Source organism: Drosophila simulans, chromosome 3R (genome assembly GCF_016746395.2).
Source record: "Drosophila simulans strain w501 chromosome 3R, Prin_Dsim_3.1, whole genome shotgun sequence".
NCBI classification, from domain to species: domain Eukaryota; kingdom Metazoa; phylum Arthropoda; class Insecta; order Diptera; family Drosophilidae; genus Drosophila; species Drosophila simulans.
This window is the reverse complement of record NC_052523.2, coordinates 11412770-11429460: the sequence shown is the minus strand read 5'-3', so window position 1 is coordinate 11429460 and position 16691 is coordinate 11412770. Positions and strand designations below refer to the sequence as shown.

The 16691-nt window shown below is 43.4% G+C and overlaps 5 protein-coding genes across 19 annotated transcripts in view; 4 read left to right on the top strand and 1 right to left on the bottom strand.

The window, feature by feature from the left end:
- Window positions 1–3237, top strand: part of LOC6728060 — a 53838-nt gene extending 50601 nt beyond the window's left edge. For 4 of the 6 annotated variants that reach the window (XM_016175323.3, XM_016175320.3, XM_016175325.3 and 1 more), the window contains one exon: window positions 1903–3237. In XM_016175323.3, coding sequence (XP_016034675.1) covers window positions 1903–2433 — 531 coding nt within the window. In that variant the 3' untranslated portion in view covers window positions 2434–3237. Of the gene's footprint in view, window positions 1–815 lie in introns of all 6 variants that reach the window. The other 2 variants (XM_016175319.3, XM_002103376.4) reach the window with 1 other exon arrangement.
- Window positions 3238–3661: 424 nt separating this feature from the next.
- LOC6728058 (organic cation transporter protein) lies at window positions 3662–5918 on the top strand. Its single transcript, XM_002103374.4, has 4 exons — window positions 3662–4248; window positions 4400–4658; window positions 4718–5132; window positions 5188–5918. Exons 1-4 carry the CDS (start codon window positions 3916–3918, stop codon window positions 5855–5857), a joined length of 1677 nt encoding a protein of 558 aa, XP_002103410.1. The 5' UTR covers window positions 3662–3915; the 3' UTR covers window positions 5858–5918.
- A 133-nt stretch (window positions 5919–6051) lies between these two features.
- Window positions 6052–8855, top strand: LOC6728057 (solute carrier family 22 member 13). Its single transcript, XM_002103373.4, has 4 exons — window positions 6052–6849; window positions 6914–7172; window positions 7240–7663; window positions 7727–8855. The coding sequence occupies exons 1-4, from the start codon at window positions 6511–6513 to the stop codon at window positions 8364–8366; spliced, it is 1662 nt and encodes a 553-aa protein (XP_002103409.1). The 5' UTR covers window positions 6052–6510; the 3' UTR covers window positions 8367–8855.
- A 390-nt stretch (window positions 8856–9245) lies between these two features.
- On the top strand, window positions 9246–12303 carry LOC6728056 (solute carrier family 22 member 6). 2 transcript variants are annotated; one of them, XM_016175331.3, is made up of 5 exons: window positions 9252–9678; window positions 9740–9998; window positions 10264–10678; window positions 10747–11253; window positions 11325–12303. In XM_016175331.3, exons 1-5 carry the CDS (start codon window positions 9349–9351, stop codon window positions 11494–11496), a joined length of 1683 nt encoding a protein of 560 aa, XP_016034667.1. In that variant the 5' UTR covers window positions 9252–9348; the 3' UTR covers window positions 11497–12303. The 2 variants fall into 2 exon arrangements, with proteins under 2 accessions (XP_016034666.1, XP_016034667.1); XM_016175330.3 differs by lacking the exon at window positions 11325–12303 and having other exon boundaries at window positions 9246–9678; window positions 10264–10687; window positions 10747–10881.
- Window positions 12304–14029: 1726 nt separating this feature from the next.
- The window catches only part of LOC6728055 (synaptotagmin-like protein 4), a 55096-nt gene continuing 52434 nt past the window's right edge, over window positions 14030–16691 (bottom strand). For all 9 annotated transcript variants that reach the window (XM_039294807.1, XM_039294810.2, XM_016176716.2 and 6 more), the window contains 6 exons: window positions 16112–16296; window positions 15849–16043; window positions 15529–15783; window positions 15148–15422; window positions 14878–15086; window positions 14030–14819 (listed from right to left, as the gene is read on the bottom strand). In XM_039294807.1, the coding sequence (XP_039150741.1) occupies window positions 14668–14819; window positions 14878–15086; window positions 15148–15422; window positions 15529–15783; window positions 15849–16043; window positions 16112–16296 (1271 nt within the window). In that variant the 3' untranslated portion in view covers window positions 14030–14667. The remainder of the gene's footprint in view (window positions 14820–14877; window positions 15087–15147; window positions 15423–15528; window positions 15784–15848; window positions 16044–16111; window positions 16297–16691) is intronic.

The following is a 16691-nucleotide window of genomic DNA, read 5'->3' as shown; positions in this document are numbered from 1 at the left end:
ATTATTATTATTACTATTGCTTTCTTTGTAATTAATTTAAGCTATACTTAAACTATTATTGGGCTTAATTTAAAGGCATATTTATTAATTTGTGTATGAAGCAGCAGGGCTTATACCAACCTATGCGTGTACGCTATAACATAAAAATATAAAACCGATTATATAGCATATGACAGACTTTTCTATTTATTTCTTAAATTTAAAAAGGAAAAAACATTTCTCTTGTATTGCAATAACAGAAAGACTAAGTTAGAAAGCCAGTAAGATTTAAGAACTTGAAAGAAGTTTGCTTTTGTCGTATGGTTTGATTGCGTTTGAGGAATAGTTCTTTTAATCATCATGTGGTCGATAGCTCATCCGAAGATCCAACTAACAACACACTCATATTCATTCACATTTACACCAGGGCAAAAACACCATCGACAGCATCGAGTGCTTTGTTTTGGCTTTGTTTGTGCATTACAAACCACCCAAGAAAGAATCAAATTAGATGATCACACCTGAAATAATTTGTATCTAATGCTGTAATTTCTTTTTACTTTTACTTTTTCTTTCTGCGCCTTTCTACCCTGTTTGTATGTCTACTCCAAAAACAAAACAATAATTTATACTGTCTGTTGTTGTCATAACTCACATATATACTCGTATTTTGTATATCCGAAAAACTGACCGATCCAAAAATATCCCCGCAAAAAAACATATAAAATATGTATGTACATAAAAATATGTCCAACCAACCAACCAACAAACAACAAAACCAACCAACCCAAAATCCCAAAAACCGCCAACAATCCAAAATGTATCTGTGAAAACAGATACAAGCCACTTATCCTAACAAACGCCAGGCTACACTGAGAAAATAAGCATCGGAGTTGGTATGGATAGCAGAAGTTACCCATATTCGTGGACTAAAGGTGGTGTACTGATTGACTGATTGATTGACGTGTTGGTGGTGAATACATAAATTTCGACTGCATGCCAAATACAAAAAAAAAAAAAGAAGAAACTTAATCCTGAAATGCTAAACATGTAAAGAGAGTGCGACTGGAGTTTTTGGTATCGGACAGCCACAGATAAAACCGATGGCCAAACGAAACGGAGCAGCGCCCTCGCCCAGTACATCCTCCTCAGCTCAGATCAGCTCAGCCCCAAAATCCAGCTCAGATCTCAATCTCGAGCCCTCTGTTGTAAATCGTTTGTCTGTTTTGTTTTTGGCCCAAAAGCAAAGACAATGAAGTAGACACTTTGCCGCCAATCGTTATACGCGTAAGTCTCTTTTGTTGTATCTCACCTAGTAGGTTAAGTTCTACCATTTCTCCAAACCAAACCAAACCAATCCACAAATCCCAACACCGCCAAACCCACGGCTTTCTTTTGCTTTACCCCACACTGAGTTACACCAGCAATGGTTTTTTGATTTCGATGTAGTTCGTTGTAGATCTAGCCTACCAAGACTATCTAGACTTAGACCCTCACCCTTTCTACAATAGCAAAACGGGCAGTGCGCACAAAAAACAAACACAAACTTTTAAAATTGCCAAGTAAGGTAAACGAAATGAGTGACTTAACAACCGCTGTACATAAACTGATTGATTGGTTGATTGATTGATCGCCCACTGTGCTAACCAAAACTATACATATATACTTATTGTGCCAGAGGTTGAGGGATCTAACCGCTGTCCATGAGATCAAATCTCCCGCTACATGCTAACCCCAAAAACTAAAATATTTTAATTACCATTCTTTTCGTTAATGTGCCTAAACAGCCGTCTAAACCCCTTTCTTACTTCTGTTTGCGTTCTAATTTTCATTACCTGATTGTCCATTGTACCAAAGAATTGATATTCTATTCTGTTCTTCTTCTTCTGCTCTTCCCCGATTTCCCCCGCAAACGATGCTTAGAATTTGGCCAACACCGTTGAAAAGCCAAATTTCCGTCTCAATAACCAAAATTGGCAACTATGGCAAACGAGCAGCAGCAGCCAGGGAAAGATTCAAATGGAACGATATCTACCCCATGAGCTGCACGATGTGTCCGAGGAGACGGCCTATGATTCGTACTACACCGAGTATACCACGCCCGATTCCATGGACTGTGGCAGTGCCAATCTCCTGGTCACTTTCGACTATGGCTACTGTGACTCCATGGAGGCCAGAGCTAATCCTGCAGCCCCGGAGGATGATGATCGGGGCGATGGCGTTGATGCTGATCATGGTGATGGGTGTGCTGACGAGGTGGATGCCATCTGGTTTGGTACTCCGCCCAGGGATAAGAAGGACGAGAAACTGTTTGAGGTGCATCATGTGCAGCACAAGCTGCTGGATGACAGCATGCAGTCCTTGATTTCCTACGACGTTGATGATTTTGAGGAGGAGCTATCGGAACCAGAGCCAGATGAAGAGATTTTCTATGATAGCATTGAGTGTGTTTAAGTGATTCCCGGGTGCAGGTGTTAAACTATCAACTTTCATATCTAAACTAGTCCTTATTTTCAAACCCCCGTTTCACACGTTGTTTTGTAATTATCGAAAGAAAATGGATAAATATGTGTATGTAGCTGTAGTATAGTGTTACGTGATGTGTATAATGTTGATTTAGATATATTTGGTTTAACTATCCAACGGCCCTGAAATTATCGATATAACTGAAATGAATTGTGACTGAATTGTATTGATCGTAATGTTTGTTTTCTCCATTAACCATTCAGGGCTTTAGTCTTTACGTAAATGGTTTCTTCGACTATTTATTAGTAGCATATAATATGTATGCCTTACCAACTACTTTGTATGTAAAATATTATTTAGAGCGTGTGCATCTTTGTAAGAGTCGTAAGTTAGTTATCCTGCACCATTGCCTATTTACTCAAAACTACATTTAATTGACTCGTACTAGGCCGGCTAAGTAGTTTAGTTGTTAATCAAATTTAGTTAACACATCGCATCTAATGTATGTATGTACAGTTTGGTATACTATCTTATTATGTATGTATTCTATTTAAGTCGAAAGGCAATTGTAATAGGCTCTATCTATCATGTTATCACGAAACTGCGTTTACTACATTTATAAAACCAACAGACATAGAAGTGAGGGAAACCAACATTTATGATTCATATTAAAGCTAATAATAATATATTCAAAAGGCAGCAAATGTAGACATGTATCCATTTAAACAGCAAATGTAATTGATAAACACATAAATGAAAAAAAAAACACTAAAATAAAAATTATAAAAAATACATGCCAAATGAGTTTTTATTGAATGCGTTGGATTGCTTCGGTAAGTTTTGCGAACATGTATATACATTATTTTTCAATATTTTCAAATCAACAAATAATGGCGGTGCATACTTTTTCTTTGACACACTTATAGACGTATATATCAATCAAAATCAATCCAAGTTAACCCTCAGACTGCTGGGCGGCTTTTCAATGGCCAAGTGGCATAAATTGAAGTTAATTGATATTCAAATTTTGTAAATGCAGTGCAAATTTTCAAACCGCCTTTTTCACTCGAAACGTGACCGAGTGTCGTTTTTTAAATTTCGCATAATTGAATAAGAGCGTGAAAGAGTTCGGAGAAAGGTATATTGGGCTCTCATGTAAGCACCGCTCTCTTATTGGCGCCCCAGTGGGAGCACTTGGTACTCGAGACTGGGTCTCAGGCTCAACCAGTTGGCTATGTGCGCTCCCTGTCAGCGGAACATACAAATCCGGAACGGGTTTCGCCTGCGTTCACTAACCCCGGACCCTTGAAAGCGTTTGGCTTGGGACTAATAAACCGATATTGAGAACCTGCTGGCGATTAGTTGACTACCCAAACGCCTCCATAAATGTGGGATTCCTCAGATATGCGCTTATCACAGCACTGCGAACGCCGCTAAAGTTGGGAACTGCTAAAATCTGATAACGGCAGCATGGATTTCGAGGAGATTCTGGCCAAGTGCGGCAACAGCAGTCGTTATCAGTTCGTACTGCTGGCGCTTTATGGCTACCTAATGGTCGTCGTTTCGATGCACTATTTCTCGCAAAACGTCATCAGTTTTGTGCCCGATCATTGGTGCTATCACGAGCAGCTGGAGAATCGCAGTTTCGCTGAAATCGAGAAGATATACTCTCAATTCGAGAAGCCCTCGTGCACGCGGCTGGAGAAGATCGATGAGGATGGGCAGAATCACACGCTCAGTACGGAGCGTTGCAATCGGTGGATCTATAAGTACGACCTTGGGTACAAAAGTATGAATACAGAGGTGAGTGTGTTTATAAAATTGATTCACAATAATTGTTTTTTTCTGGTTTAGTTATGTAATCAATTAATATTGATATTGATTATCAAAAATGATAACAAATATTATTTATTTTTGAAAAACTATGTTAGCTTTGGTTGTTATTATGTTTCAGCTAAACTGGGTCTGCGATGAGGCATATAAAGCCCGAGTGGGTCAGTCGCTTTTCTTTGTGGGCTCGGTGTGCGGAACTTTGGCTTTCGGCCTGCTTGGTGATCGACTAGGACGCATTAAGGCCTTGATTTTGGCCAACTGGTGCGGCTTCTTGGGCGACTTCTCAACCATATTCGCTGACAGCCTAACTTCTTTCTCGATCAGCCGTTTCATATCTGGATTGGCAGCTGATGCCAACTCCTATCTCATGTACATACTGAGTAAGTAGTTGCATGGAGTTCACATTGAATGACTAGTTTAATTGGGTCTTTCTGGACAGTTCTCGAATACGTTTCACCCTCTTTGAGAAATGTGGGTCTAAATACAGTTTTGGGCAGTTTTTACTGTCTTGGCCTGATTGGAGCCTGCTGGCTAGCTGTCTGGGTGGGCCACTGGCGAATTTTCCTGGCTTGCTCATCGGTTCCGCTGCTGCTGGTTACGCTGTTCTACTTCCTCGTCCAGGAGAGCGCTCAATGGCTGGTCACTCGAAATGATGTTGATGGAGCCATTAGGCGATTGCAGCGCGTGGCCAAGATCAATCGCCGCCAGGTGGCCGACGAAGACTTCAAGGATTTTCGCAGCTACTGCGAGCAGCACTATCGCAAGGATAACGACAAGGAGGAGCACGCAAAGTTGCTGGACATGCTGAAAACGCCGCGCATGCGCAGCACTGCATTTAAACTGCTGCTCATATTGTAAGTACTAGATGAAATATATTGATTTATTTAATAACTTACTCTGTATCTGCAGTATAATCATTGTTCCCTGCTACAACACCATCGCTCGGAATGTTGAGGGTCTCGGCATTTCGCCCTTCATCATGTTTTCCCTAAACGCGCTTACCCTGCCGCCCTCGGGTTATCTACAAGGTCTGCTCCAGGATCGAATGGGTCGCAAGGCCACCGCGGTGGGTTGGATGGCCATAACAGGAATATTTGCCGTCGCCGCTGGTCTGGTGATATCGCAAGGAAGCAATCGAAATGTAATGCTGCTGGTGGGTCTCACAATGGCGGCCAGATTTGGAGTTTCCATTGCCGATGGTGCCAGTTCCCAGTTCTCCACAGAACTAATCCCCACCAGCGTGCGGGGAAGGGGCGTGGCCGTGGTGCATGTGGCTGGATTTGCCGCCTCCTTCCTTTCCCCGTACATCCTTCACCTGGGCACCTACTTCAAGCCAGCTCCATCGATCATTTTGGGTCTGCTCTTCCTATCCGGAGCCTATGTGTGCCTGCTGCTGCCAGAGACTCGCAATAAGAAGCTTCCAATGTCCTTGGCCGAAGGAGAAGAGTTCGGTCGTGGAGAGGGCATACTTGATTTTCTTCGTCATATGTTTAAGAGGGAAGGCAGTAAATCAGAGGTGGAAATGGGTCCCACCATTGTTGAGGAGGACACTCTGATCAATAAGCCTGTTCAGCAGTAAGTGCTGTTGTTATATAAAATAGAAGCAATAAAAAATATATCGTTCATTAATTTGCATAGCAGCTTAACATTCTTATCACTCTAAGCTACGAAATGCCCCACACTTTGCATAACCCGATATGCAGTCGAAAATTGTAGAGATTTTATAGTATTTAAATGTATTTCTCAGCTCTAAATTGGCCACGCAACATTGTTAGCTGGGTGTAAAGTCTTTAGCATCAACAAAACTGTCTGCATAAATAAACAGCAACATAGTTGTATATTTTGAATAGGAGACTGCCGATTACAGCGATGATATGGGAGCACCAAAGTCGCTTATCAACCCCAATAATTAAATCACAACATATAAGTTATGATCGAATCGGGCCGAGCTCAGTTCAGTTCAGTTCGCCCACTTGAATAGGAGACTTATCAGCTGCGGAGAGGGAGCAGCAAGAGTCGTCGGTTCGACTATTTAACTCCAATATCAGTTTACCGCAGCCGCTTTCACAACGCGCTCTTAACTTTTCGATGGAGGCGTTCGCCGAGCAGAGCAGAGGACCAACAGCGCTGGCTACTACTGCCAGTGGCAGTACGTGCGTGGCAGCGGAAGAGAGCGGACCACACCGAACACAGATACTTTGAAGGCACCCACGTAGCGGTGCATCTGCGGACATGGCCATGGACTTTGACGAGATACTGGTCAAGTGCGGTGACTCCCATCGCTACCAGTACATGCTGTTGGCGCTCTACGGACTGTTGATGTTCATTGTGTCCCGGCATTACTTCGCCCAAAACGTCATTGGGTTTGTGCCCGATCACTGGTGCTATCACGAACATCTGGAGAATCGTAGCTATGCCGAAATAGCTGCCATATACGCCCCATTCAAGAGGCCTTCGTGCACGCGACTGGCATCGATCAACATGGATGGTAGCAATGCCACGGCCAGCAGTGAGCCCTGCAATCGATGGATTTACCACTATGACCATGGATTCATAAGCATGAACGCTGATGTAAGTCCCTGTTTGTGGCGCCACTTGAGTGCATTGCATCTAAGAGCATTTCCATTGTTTACAGCTGAATTGGGTGTGTGATGATGCGTACAAGGCTCGAGTGGGTCAGTCCCTGTTCTTTGTGGGCTCCATGTGTGGCACCCTGTTGTTTGGTCTACTTGGCGATAGGATCGGACGCATCCGGGCTGTAGTTTTGGCCAATTGGTGTGGCTTCCTGGGCGACTCGGCTACCATTTTTGCGGAGACCCTGGTGACCTTCTCGGCCAGCCGATTTGTATCCGGACTGGCTGCAGAGGCAAACTCCTACCTCATGTTTATTCTGGGTATGTTATCATTTAACAGCTTTTGGACTTATCTATATAGTCTTAACTTTCCTACCAAATATAACAGTTTTGGAGTACGTATCTCCGACGATGCGAAGCGTGGGCTTGAACTTGACAATGTGTATTTTTTACTGTCTGGGCCTGATATGTGCGTCTTGGCAAGCCGTCTGGTTGGGTAGTTGGCGTTCCTTTATGGTCTGGACTGCCTTGCCGCAGCTGTTGGTCACCGGGTTCTACTTTCTGATTCAGGAGAGCGCCCAGTGGCTGGTCACGCGCCACGACTTCGATGGAGCTGAATTGAGGCTACGCCGTGTGGCCAAGTTCAATCGGCGCGATGTCAGCGAGGCGGACTATGAGCTATTCCGTCAGCATTGCAAGACGAAGGAGTCGGAGGCCAGAAGCCAGATGTCCATGCAGAAGCAGGCACGTCTCATTGACTCATTCAAGCTGCCACGCCTGCGTCTCCGCCTGATCTATGTGACGGTCGTCTTGTGAGTAAATTGAAAAATTTATATTTTAAAAAATTAATTTATGTATATAATTAACTATTCTAGCTCGATAGTGACGCTTTGCTACAACACAATGTCTCGCAATGTGGAAGGTCTCAGCATTTCGCCGTTCGTCATGTTCATCCTTTTCGCCCTGACCTTGCCTCCATCAGGCATCTTCCAGACCCAAGTCCAGAAGCACTTCGGTCGCAAGTTCACCTCGGTGGTCAGCATGACAGCAACTGGATTGATGACTGCGACCACAGGCATTCTCTTGACCTTTTGGACGCAGCACAGCGCCACGGTGATGGTGTGCCTCCTGCTGATGTGCCGGTTCGGGATCTCAGTGACCACGGGATCCACCATGCAGATATCGACTGAGCTAATGCCCACCTGTGTGAGATCCAGTGGTTTGGCGGTGATTCATGTCACCGCAGCAGCCTTGTCCTTCATCTCGCCATTTATACTCCACTTGGACACAAATTTCCGGGCAGCATCCTCGATCATTACCTGCATTCTGCTCCTAGTTAGCGCCTGGATTTGCCTGCTTCTGTCGGAGACGAGAAACAAAAAGCTGCCGTTGACATTAGCGGAGGGCGAGGAGTTTGGCAAGGGCGAACGGATGTTTGACTTTATGAGAGGCTTTAAAAAGGAAGATCAACACGATCTCAGCGCTGACACCAATGAGAAACTAATGGGGGGATAAGCGTACTTACTAAGTAGGTGCTTAATATAATGCCAGGATTGGATACTGCCTTAGTGTAGCTGCCTATTGCATTTAACTGTGTTCATAATAATTTATTTTGAGCAAAGTGTTAGCCGAAACAGGCCTGTATAATGTTAATTAAGATTTTGTAAAATATTGCTTGTGATCTTTATAATCAAGCTAACGAAAATGTTGTTATTCAAATGCATATGCTAAACATTTATAGTCTCTTTTTATATATACTTACAGACTATTTCATAACAACATTAGTGTTTAAAGTACAAGATAATATAGCTGACAATAAGAAAGACAAGACGACTGCCTAATAATTATTGTTGTCAGTGGTCTGGATAAGAACGATTTAGTCATAATATAGTTTTGTTTAGCTTGTGGATGATAAAATATATGTATGTCTGCGAAAGAATGGAACAACCCGCATTTAAACATAATTATAATTGGGTTTGAAAAGCCCTAACAACATAAGTTATTAAAGCCCTGAATTGTATAGATCTATGAAATACACACAGGGTATATGGTTTTTATGCCAGCATTTATGTAAGTGCACTACTGACCTCATGTGTATTACACTTGGGGAAGATCAGCGATTCGTTTTTTTTTTTTTTTTTGGTTTTATTAAGAGTCCACTGAACTTGTTGTTCTGTGTTTGATTCGCATTTCTGAGGTCGCGTGGTGTGTTTATCTAGTCCAGAGAAGGCTTTCCTCCTCGGTGAGACGCCGGCGTTTGTTTAGATTGGAGTGAATGAGTGAATTCACTTAAATAATAAAGCGTCTGCGTTTGAGCAGCCCGCCATATAGACGATAGGCTGCCTCAAAACAATCTTATCGCTGTTGGACGTAGACTCAATGTGCGAATCCGGCCACCTAGCACTCTTTACCCGCGCCTCGTTTGGAATCGGAACGGTTTCGCCTCGGCACGGATTGGCGGGGTTTAGTCTTAATAGAATCTCAGCGAGAGCACGTCATGGATTTCGACCAGATCTTGGAGAAGTGCGGCAGTGCGGGTCGCTATCAGTACCTGATGATACTGCTGCTCGGCTACATAGCCTTCACGACGACCGTGCACTATTACTCGCAGAACATAATTGGGTTTGTGCCCCAGCACTGGTGTTATCATGAGGCGCTCGAGGATCGTAGTTTCGAGGAGATCGCCGCCATATATGCCCCATTTGGCAAGGAGGCCTCCTGCACCCGACTGGATAGGATCGAGGGCGACAGGGTGACGGTGAGTAATGAGACGTGCCAGCGTTGGATATACAACTATGACTTTGGATTTAGGAGCATGAATGCAGAGGTGAGTTTATTAGGATATGCGAAAGGTTTTCCAATTTAAAGTAGTATCTTCGATCGATCAGCTGAACTGGGTGTGTAATGATGCCTACAAGGCACGGATCGGACAATCTCTATTCTTCCTGGGCTCCCTGATGGGCACCTTCACCTTCGGCGTCCTGGGCGACAGGATCGGCAGAGTGCGAGCCGTGATCCTGGCCAATCAGTGTGGATTCGTGGGCGACTTTCTTACCACCTACGCGTCCAACTTAGTGCAGTTCGCCATCTTTCGGTGCATTTCTGGGCTCGCCGCTACAGCAAATTATTATCTGATGTTTATTCTGGGTAAGCACTGCGAGATATCGCTGAGAAAGAGTGTAGATCATGGAAAATCTGGTACATACATATAATTCAGAGTCAACAACAGTGCCTACTCCTTATTACTTCCTGGACTTCCAACAATAGCTTTACCAGATGGTACCAAAAAATACTTAATATAAAATATCAAAAAATACATTTTAAAGGGTTCTATTAGTTCAGGTCTTTGCGTAGATTAACATTGTTTTTAAGATTTTAAGAATAATATTTCATAATTTAATACCCTTTTTAGTGCTGGAATACTTGGCGCCCAAACTAAGGAATATGGCCATTAGTGGAACCCTGGGCATTTGCTTTTGTCTGGGAGCTCTGGTGGCCCCTTGGCTTTCCGTACTGGCTGGCAACTGGCGGATTTACCTGACCTGCTCGGCTTTGCTCCAGTTAGTGGTGGCTTTGTTCTACTTTGTGGTCCAGGAGAGCGCTCAGTGGCTAATCACCCGTACAAATGTGGAGGGGGCCATTGCCCGACTGAAGCACATTGCCCACTTCAATGGAATGGAGGTGAAAGCAGCTGACTTTGAAGCCTTCAGGAGGAACTGCATCGTCAAGAGGAAGCTTTCAAACCAACCGGAACAAACGGCAGGAATTTTCGATTTATTGCGGACTCCTAATCTGAGGAAGATATCGCTGCTGGTGGTTTTCACTTTGTAAGTGAGGTTTGTAATTAATAATTTTGTCTATTTAATATTTGGTATTTCCATATGCTTCTTCATAGTATGCTGACTTCGCTGAGCTTCAATACCATCTCTAGAAATGTGGAGGGCCTGGGACTTTCACCGTTTGTGGTCTTCTCGCTCTTTGCGGTGGTCGTTCCCCCGTCTGGATTTATTCAGGGCCTACTGCAGAGCCGAGTTGGCCGCAAAGCCACTGCATTTCTGGCCATGCTCTGCACCGGACTACTGTCCTGCGCTTTGGGCGTGGCCCTGTCCACGGAGGGCGCTCACAAGAACGTGACCTTGCTGCTGGCCTTCGCCCTGCCCATGCGGCTGGGCATCTCCATGTGCTACACGGTCACCTCGCAGTTCGCCTCCGAGCTGCTGCCCACTTGTGTGCGCTCGCGCGGAATTGCTGCAGTGCATCTAGCTGCGGCGGGTGCCTCCTTTGTGTCCCCCTACCTTATTCATTTGGGCACTAAGCTGGCGGCCGCTCCGTCCCTCATCCTGGCGCTGCTCCTACTTACCGCATCCGGATGCACTCTCATGCTGCCGGAAACGAACAATAGGTAAGGGTCATGGTATTTGAAATGATGGAAGGAGGCGTGTTGAAATGTGTTTTCCTTTTCATTCTCCACAGACAACTGCCCATCACATTGGCTGATGGAGAGGCATTTGGGAAGGGCGAATCCATGCTGTCCTTTGATTGTTGGCGTCGCCACGATGACGATGTGTCCAAGGAAGCCACCGAAGAAGTGAAGCTGCACCAGCTCAACGGACAAGCGAAATCCGAAACGGAAGCGGAAGTGTAGAGTGAAGCCCATTCGAAGTATCTCCCCATAGACTTTAAGAACCAATCCCAAAGGGTATTAGCAAATGAAGTGGACAGTGTAGTTGCGAAAGTTGTCAGTAGATGTGAAGTTTGCTTTATTTTATTGATTCACTGCTGTTCACAATTTATAACACTATTTTAACTTAGCAACTTGTATTGAGCCAATTTCTTGAGTTCATCAGCTTGTTGGAATCGTGTGTGTCGATATTGTTGCCATTGTATTAAGTACTTACTTGTAAGTAAAGGGGTCATAAGTATCTTGTATTTTGTAAATGGTTATGTAAACTCTTGTAATTTGTAACGCTTAAATGCCATAAACATAATAACGGCTACAATTTGATCGCCTCTTCATCCTGCCCCGATTGCCATGGAAAGTCTTACAAACTCTAGCGTACAACAGCTCGGAATCTCAATTGGGATTTCCGCATTGCTAAACTGACCGATCAAAGGTCTGTTTCCTTAAATCTAAGTGTAAAGTCCAACGCAGACATGGCGAGAAGTGATTTAGGGCCCCTGTCCCAGGTTGCCAGATAATAAAATTTGAAACTAGAAAGGTTCTCTACCAACTCATTAGCTTATTTAGCAAAGAAATAACCAAACTAACAAACTAACTATAGAATTCAATGCAAAACCATATAAACGAGCTCAAAATATTGTTCTCAGGGCAGTACAGGGATATACGTATTAATGCTTTTAGGAAGGCAACCGCAGCGTTTTTCATATCCTCTGCTATAACTATGTATATTTGTGTATCTTATGTGTGTATTCGCTAAAAAAGTTTTCTACACTAACGCAACTTGTGTATCTTTGGGGGGAGGGAAAGGCTCTGGGCCCTCTAACCCTAATCAAACTCATCCTTTTTCGGGGTTAATATTCAAAATGTATCTTCCTCTTTGGGTTTTTCTATGAGCAATTCTGGCGAACGCTAACAAATACAATGGGTACATAAATACTTCTGATATCAATATCTGTAACATTAATCTGTGTAATTTGCCTGGCATCCAAGGGGACGCGTCGGAATCGTCAAAAACGTTCTATAGAAATCACCTAACACTAGGGTTTCCCGATCCTTGCGAACTGGGACTAATAACAAATACTCTCCTCGTCGAATCGCCTAATACTACGGAATGCGACCGGAGTGCTCACTGCTTGTAAAGGTGTTATAAGTAACGTATCTCAGTAGATGTATATGTATAAAGTAGATAGTTGTGACGTCTGCATCGCATCCATAAACATGTATAATCAACACTAGTTCACAATAGTTGTTCAGTTGAATCCGAAATGCACGTACACAGTAAAAAGGTAAAAAGATCTATCATAGTTCTCCCGCGACCTGAGACTGAGTACGGAGGGTACTCGAGTATCCTATATACGACTATATAGCACCATCTCAGTGAGTAAGTGGATAGGTTAGGATCGGGTGCCGATTGTTAAAACACAACCTGCTCTCCTGCGGCGATCCTAGGGTAAAGTGATAATCTTGATTTAGGTGGTAAGTACATATATAGTAAGTAGTAGAAAAATATACATGTAGTAAACATTGAAACTTTGGAGACCTTAGAGGGAATAAACTATAGCTACAGGTGTGTGTGTGTATTTGTATGTATATTAGGTGTGGGTGTGTGATTGGGTTCCCAACTAAATTTATGGCTAGATTAGGGAGCCAACCAAGAGCAAACGCTTTAATCTTAGATTATGAACTATTTGTGGGTAGAACAAGTATCTGTGTGTATATGGTGGTGGTTTCCTACTTGCGCTTATTCTATGCTACTAAATACCAATTACTTTTGCAATATTTGCTGCTTATTGTTTGACATTTATGTTGATTTAGAGAAAGTATTCTATGACCACACTCAACTGCTGCTGCACTTTCACATTGATTCATCGGCTTCGTTTGTGGCGATCCGTGCTACCAAAGTGTGTAAATGTATGTTCTATCATCATGCCCAGATCATCACCGAATTTCAGGCGTTATTTATGTGCATTATTTGTGTGTTTCGAAAACATCGAGTATAAAAGACAAGCGGTATTTAGGCAACGAGTGATTCAGCAATTTTCATTTATAAAAAACATCTTCTATAAATTTTTGTCAAGTATCATTCAACGTTAAATATTACTTTGTATTATCGGCATCGGTATTTACCACTTACACCAAAAGCATTCATAAGACTCGTTTTTGTATTCTTAAAAGTGATTTCTCTGAAACAATTCATCATCATATAGAGCTGCCCTACAACCTAAGGGCTATTCAATAATGTATATGCCTATATAAAGTCCACAATAATCAGATTTGGGGGGCTGTGAAATATTTGGCTGCTATGGGAATTGATTGATTCATTGATTGCTATGGTGGGTATATCTACCTTCTGCAGGTAGTTGTGGCATGAAGCTTAGCTGGATTTGCACAATGTTCACGATATGTATGATGTCACGATAGATATATGCATATATATAGTTTAGAATGCAGCTCGCTTAAGGTCTAGAAAACGAAAGAATGGAAACAAACCAAAAAGTTGAATTTACAAAAATGTTATTTGTATTTCTCGGGTATTATGGATAGTTATACATAGTAAGCTTATGCCTCGGTTTAACTAGGTTTTAACTGTAGTGTTTATCTGTAGTTATATCGTAGTTTAGCGCATATAGTATGCCAATTGCGATTGCCTCTCAGAGGGGAGAGGTGGAAAAAAACACACACATACAAACTGTCTTAATGTATAGACGGTCCAACCTTGGGACCGCATCGTTTCGCTTTACAGTTTTTTTTTTTAACTTTTATCTGCATCGAATAGCTGAGAATTGCGCTTACAATTAGTGCCATAAACTTGATAAGGTTTTTTGCTTAGTTTCGCTTGCCTTGATTACTTTGTTTTTTGCTTTTCCGTTTCTGCGGTACTTGCAGCGTCATCGCGTCATTTTCCGACGTATTCGAGTATTCAGAAATACAGTATTCATCATTCCACACTCTTAACTCTAAATTGTGAAGGTTACAATCGTTTCTTGTCTTATACCGCTAGTAATGCTTTTCAGAGTCGACGTGATCGTTAATTGATAATTATCGCATAATTAATACAATACAATGCAATGCAGGATGCCATTGGCAATTCTAACTGCGATTTTGTGGTTTGTCCTGGTCCTAAACTAACTTGGCCTATGGCAAATTGGCTCGAATGCCATCCAAACTGGAACGCAGCACCAAGCTGCCCTCCACCCAGAAGTTCGGACGATCCAACATGTTCTGCCACAGGGAGAGCTCCTTTCCAGTGGCGTCCATCCATTCCACCTGCCGGCCATAACTGCGACCTGTATAAAATTAACCATTTAATAGAATTTCAATGGGGGATTAGTAGCTAGAACTTACCGGTTCCCAACGAGAATCGTATGCCGCCAACAAACTCATTGCTGGCCAAACGATCGTGATCCCAGACGGTTAGCTCCAAGGCGCGTTCTGACAATTCCTCCAGGGAGACGTCCTCGTAAACAAATGTGTAGTTCCAGCTGGGATGCAGGGTGCGCTTCACCACCGGCGTCTTTTGCTTGGAGCTCCTCGTTCGATCGGGCAACAAATAACTTGGGAATATATATTACGGTTAGTAATGTATTTATGTCATGAATTAATAGTTGTAATCACCTCTTGCAGAAGGCGTCACAGGTGCCGTTCGCCTTGATGGGACTCAGATGCTTGGCCTCCTTGACCAGCACATGCAACTGGCCGCCCTTTGAAGTGCGATCCGATTTGGAGGCCACCGACTTGATGCTGCCTCCAAATTTGCGCAAGTTGGAGGAGCTCCCTGTTATCGAGGAACCGCGCGAAAAGAACGATGATTTTATGTTCCCTGGGGGAATGTACTTCAGGCCCACTACGATGTCACCTCGATAGGTAGCCACCTCGTCGAAGGGTTCGCTCTGAAACGATTTAGGAAATGTAAGTCAAAGAACGTATATATTTATGTCTATTTCTTTTCGTATTTTTTTAATGCAATAAATCAGAAAAATCGGCGTAGGTACTTACGCGTTCTTGGAGGAGGTACCACTGCGACTGGGGATTGTCGAAGAGCCGCCCCTGCAAATTGACACTGACTTCGCCCAGGAAGTCGTTACGCCCAAACATATCCGAGTGCCAGACGGTGAGCCACAATGTTCGTGACTCCAAGCTGGAAATGGGTGTGTGGAAGCGCATCGTCTCGTCGAAGATGGGATTCAGCGTGTGCTTCTTGACTTTGGTTTTGCGCTTGCCAGCCTTCGATTTGTCGGGCAGTAGATACACCTAAATGGGATTAAGGCCAAGATATAGTAAAATACTTCGAGTGGGGAATTGGTAATGTAACTTACCTTCACATAGGGATCACTGCGATTGCGTTTGGCATCGACGGCAGCCAAGTCCTTGCAGCGCACCACGTGCACTTCCAAAGCACTCAGCTTGTAGTTGTACTGCATGGCGAACTCCACTTGACCCTTGACCACCACGGTGCCATAGCGACCTTCTCCGGCGCCCGAATAAACGCTGGCCATAGATTCCGATCGAACCTATCATGGGGTAACATAATGGTTTAGTCACATAGTTTTCACTGGGATTATTTTTGTGATTTACTTACCCCCAGCGAGCTGAGACTGCTGCGGTTCTGATGCATGGCCACCAGGCGATCGATGTCCTCATCCGACTGAGTGGGCCACGTTTCGCTGGAGGCACGCGACTGAATGGGACTGCCCGATCCATCTGCCTGCCGTTGTCCAATTACCGGCGATCGTGACAGTTCCTCGGCGGCCACTTTGGCTTCCTCTGCAACAAAAAAAGAGAGAATTCATCAATTAGCACTCGAGTTTTCCACAATTATGGCTAATGATCTATGTATGTGAGCTGATGATTAACGATCAGAGTAGATAGATGGAAAATATTTCTTGGAATTTTCAGCTCCATTAATGATCATTGTTTCTAAAGTCCCCCTGGCACTTTACTTTACACTTTAATGTTATACTCGTAACACTTTTAACTTTTAAAAGGGTTCATGGTTTTTGTTATCTGTTTTTTTCTATCTATAGATAAATCCCATATATGTAGATAAGTCCCATTACGTTATTCCATTGAAGCTTAGAACAAACAGTTATATTGGTGCATTATGAGAAGATATCTGTGGGAGAGAAGCAGCTTGAGGCGTCGGTGCAAGGAGCATGCAG

Bases quoted from the DNA above. Each gene is read 5' to 3' on its own strand.
- LOC6728057 (XM_002103373.4), top strand. From the start codon at position 6,511: ATGGCCATGGACTTTGACGAGATACTGGTCAAGTGCGGTGACTCCCAT. The intron at 7,173-7,239 runs GTATGTTATCAT...CAAATATAACAG, and splicing joins CTACCTCATGTTTATTCTGG to TTTTGGAGTACGTATCTCCG. The intron at 7,664-7,726 runs GTGAGTAAATTG...TAACTATTCTAG, and splicing joins ATCTATGTGACGGTCGTCTT to CTCGATAGTGACGCTTTGCT.
- LOC6728058 (XM_002103374.4), top strand. From the start codon at position 3,916: ATGGATTTCGAGGAGATTCTGGCCAAGTGCGGCAACAGCAGTCGTTAT. The intron at 4,659-4,717 runs GTAAGTAGTTGC...CTTTCTGGACAG, and splicing joins CTATCTCATGTACATACTGA to TTCTCGAATACGTTTCACCC. The intron at 5,133-5,187 runs GTAAGTACTAGA...CTGTATCTGCAG, and splicing joins TTTAAACTGCTGCTCATATT to TATAATCATTGTTCCCTGCT.
- LOC6728056 (XM_016175331.3), top strand. From the start codon at position 9,349: ATGGATTTCGACCAGATCTTGGAGAAGTGCGGCAGTGCGGGTCGCTAT. The intron at 10,679-10,746 runs GTAAGTGAGGTT...GCTTCTTCATAG, and splicing joins CTGCTGGTGGTTTTCACTTT to TATGCTGACTTCGCTGAGCT. The intron at 11,254-11,324 runs GTAAGGGTCATG...CATTCTCCACAG, and splicing joins CTGCCGGAAACGAACAATAG to ACAACTGCCCATCACATTGG.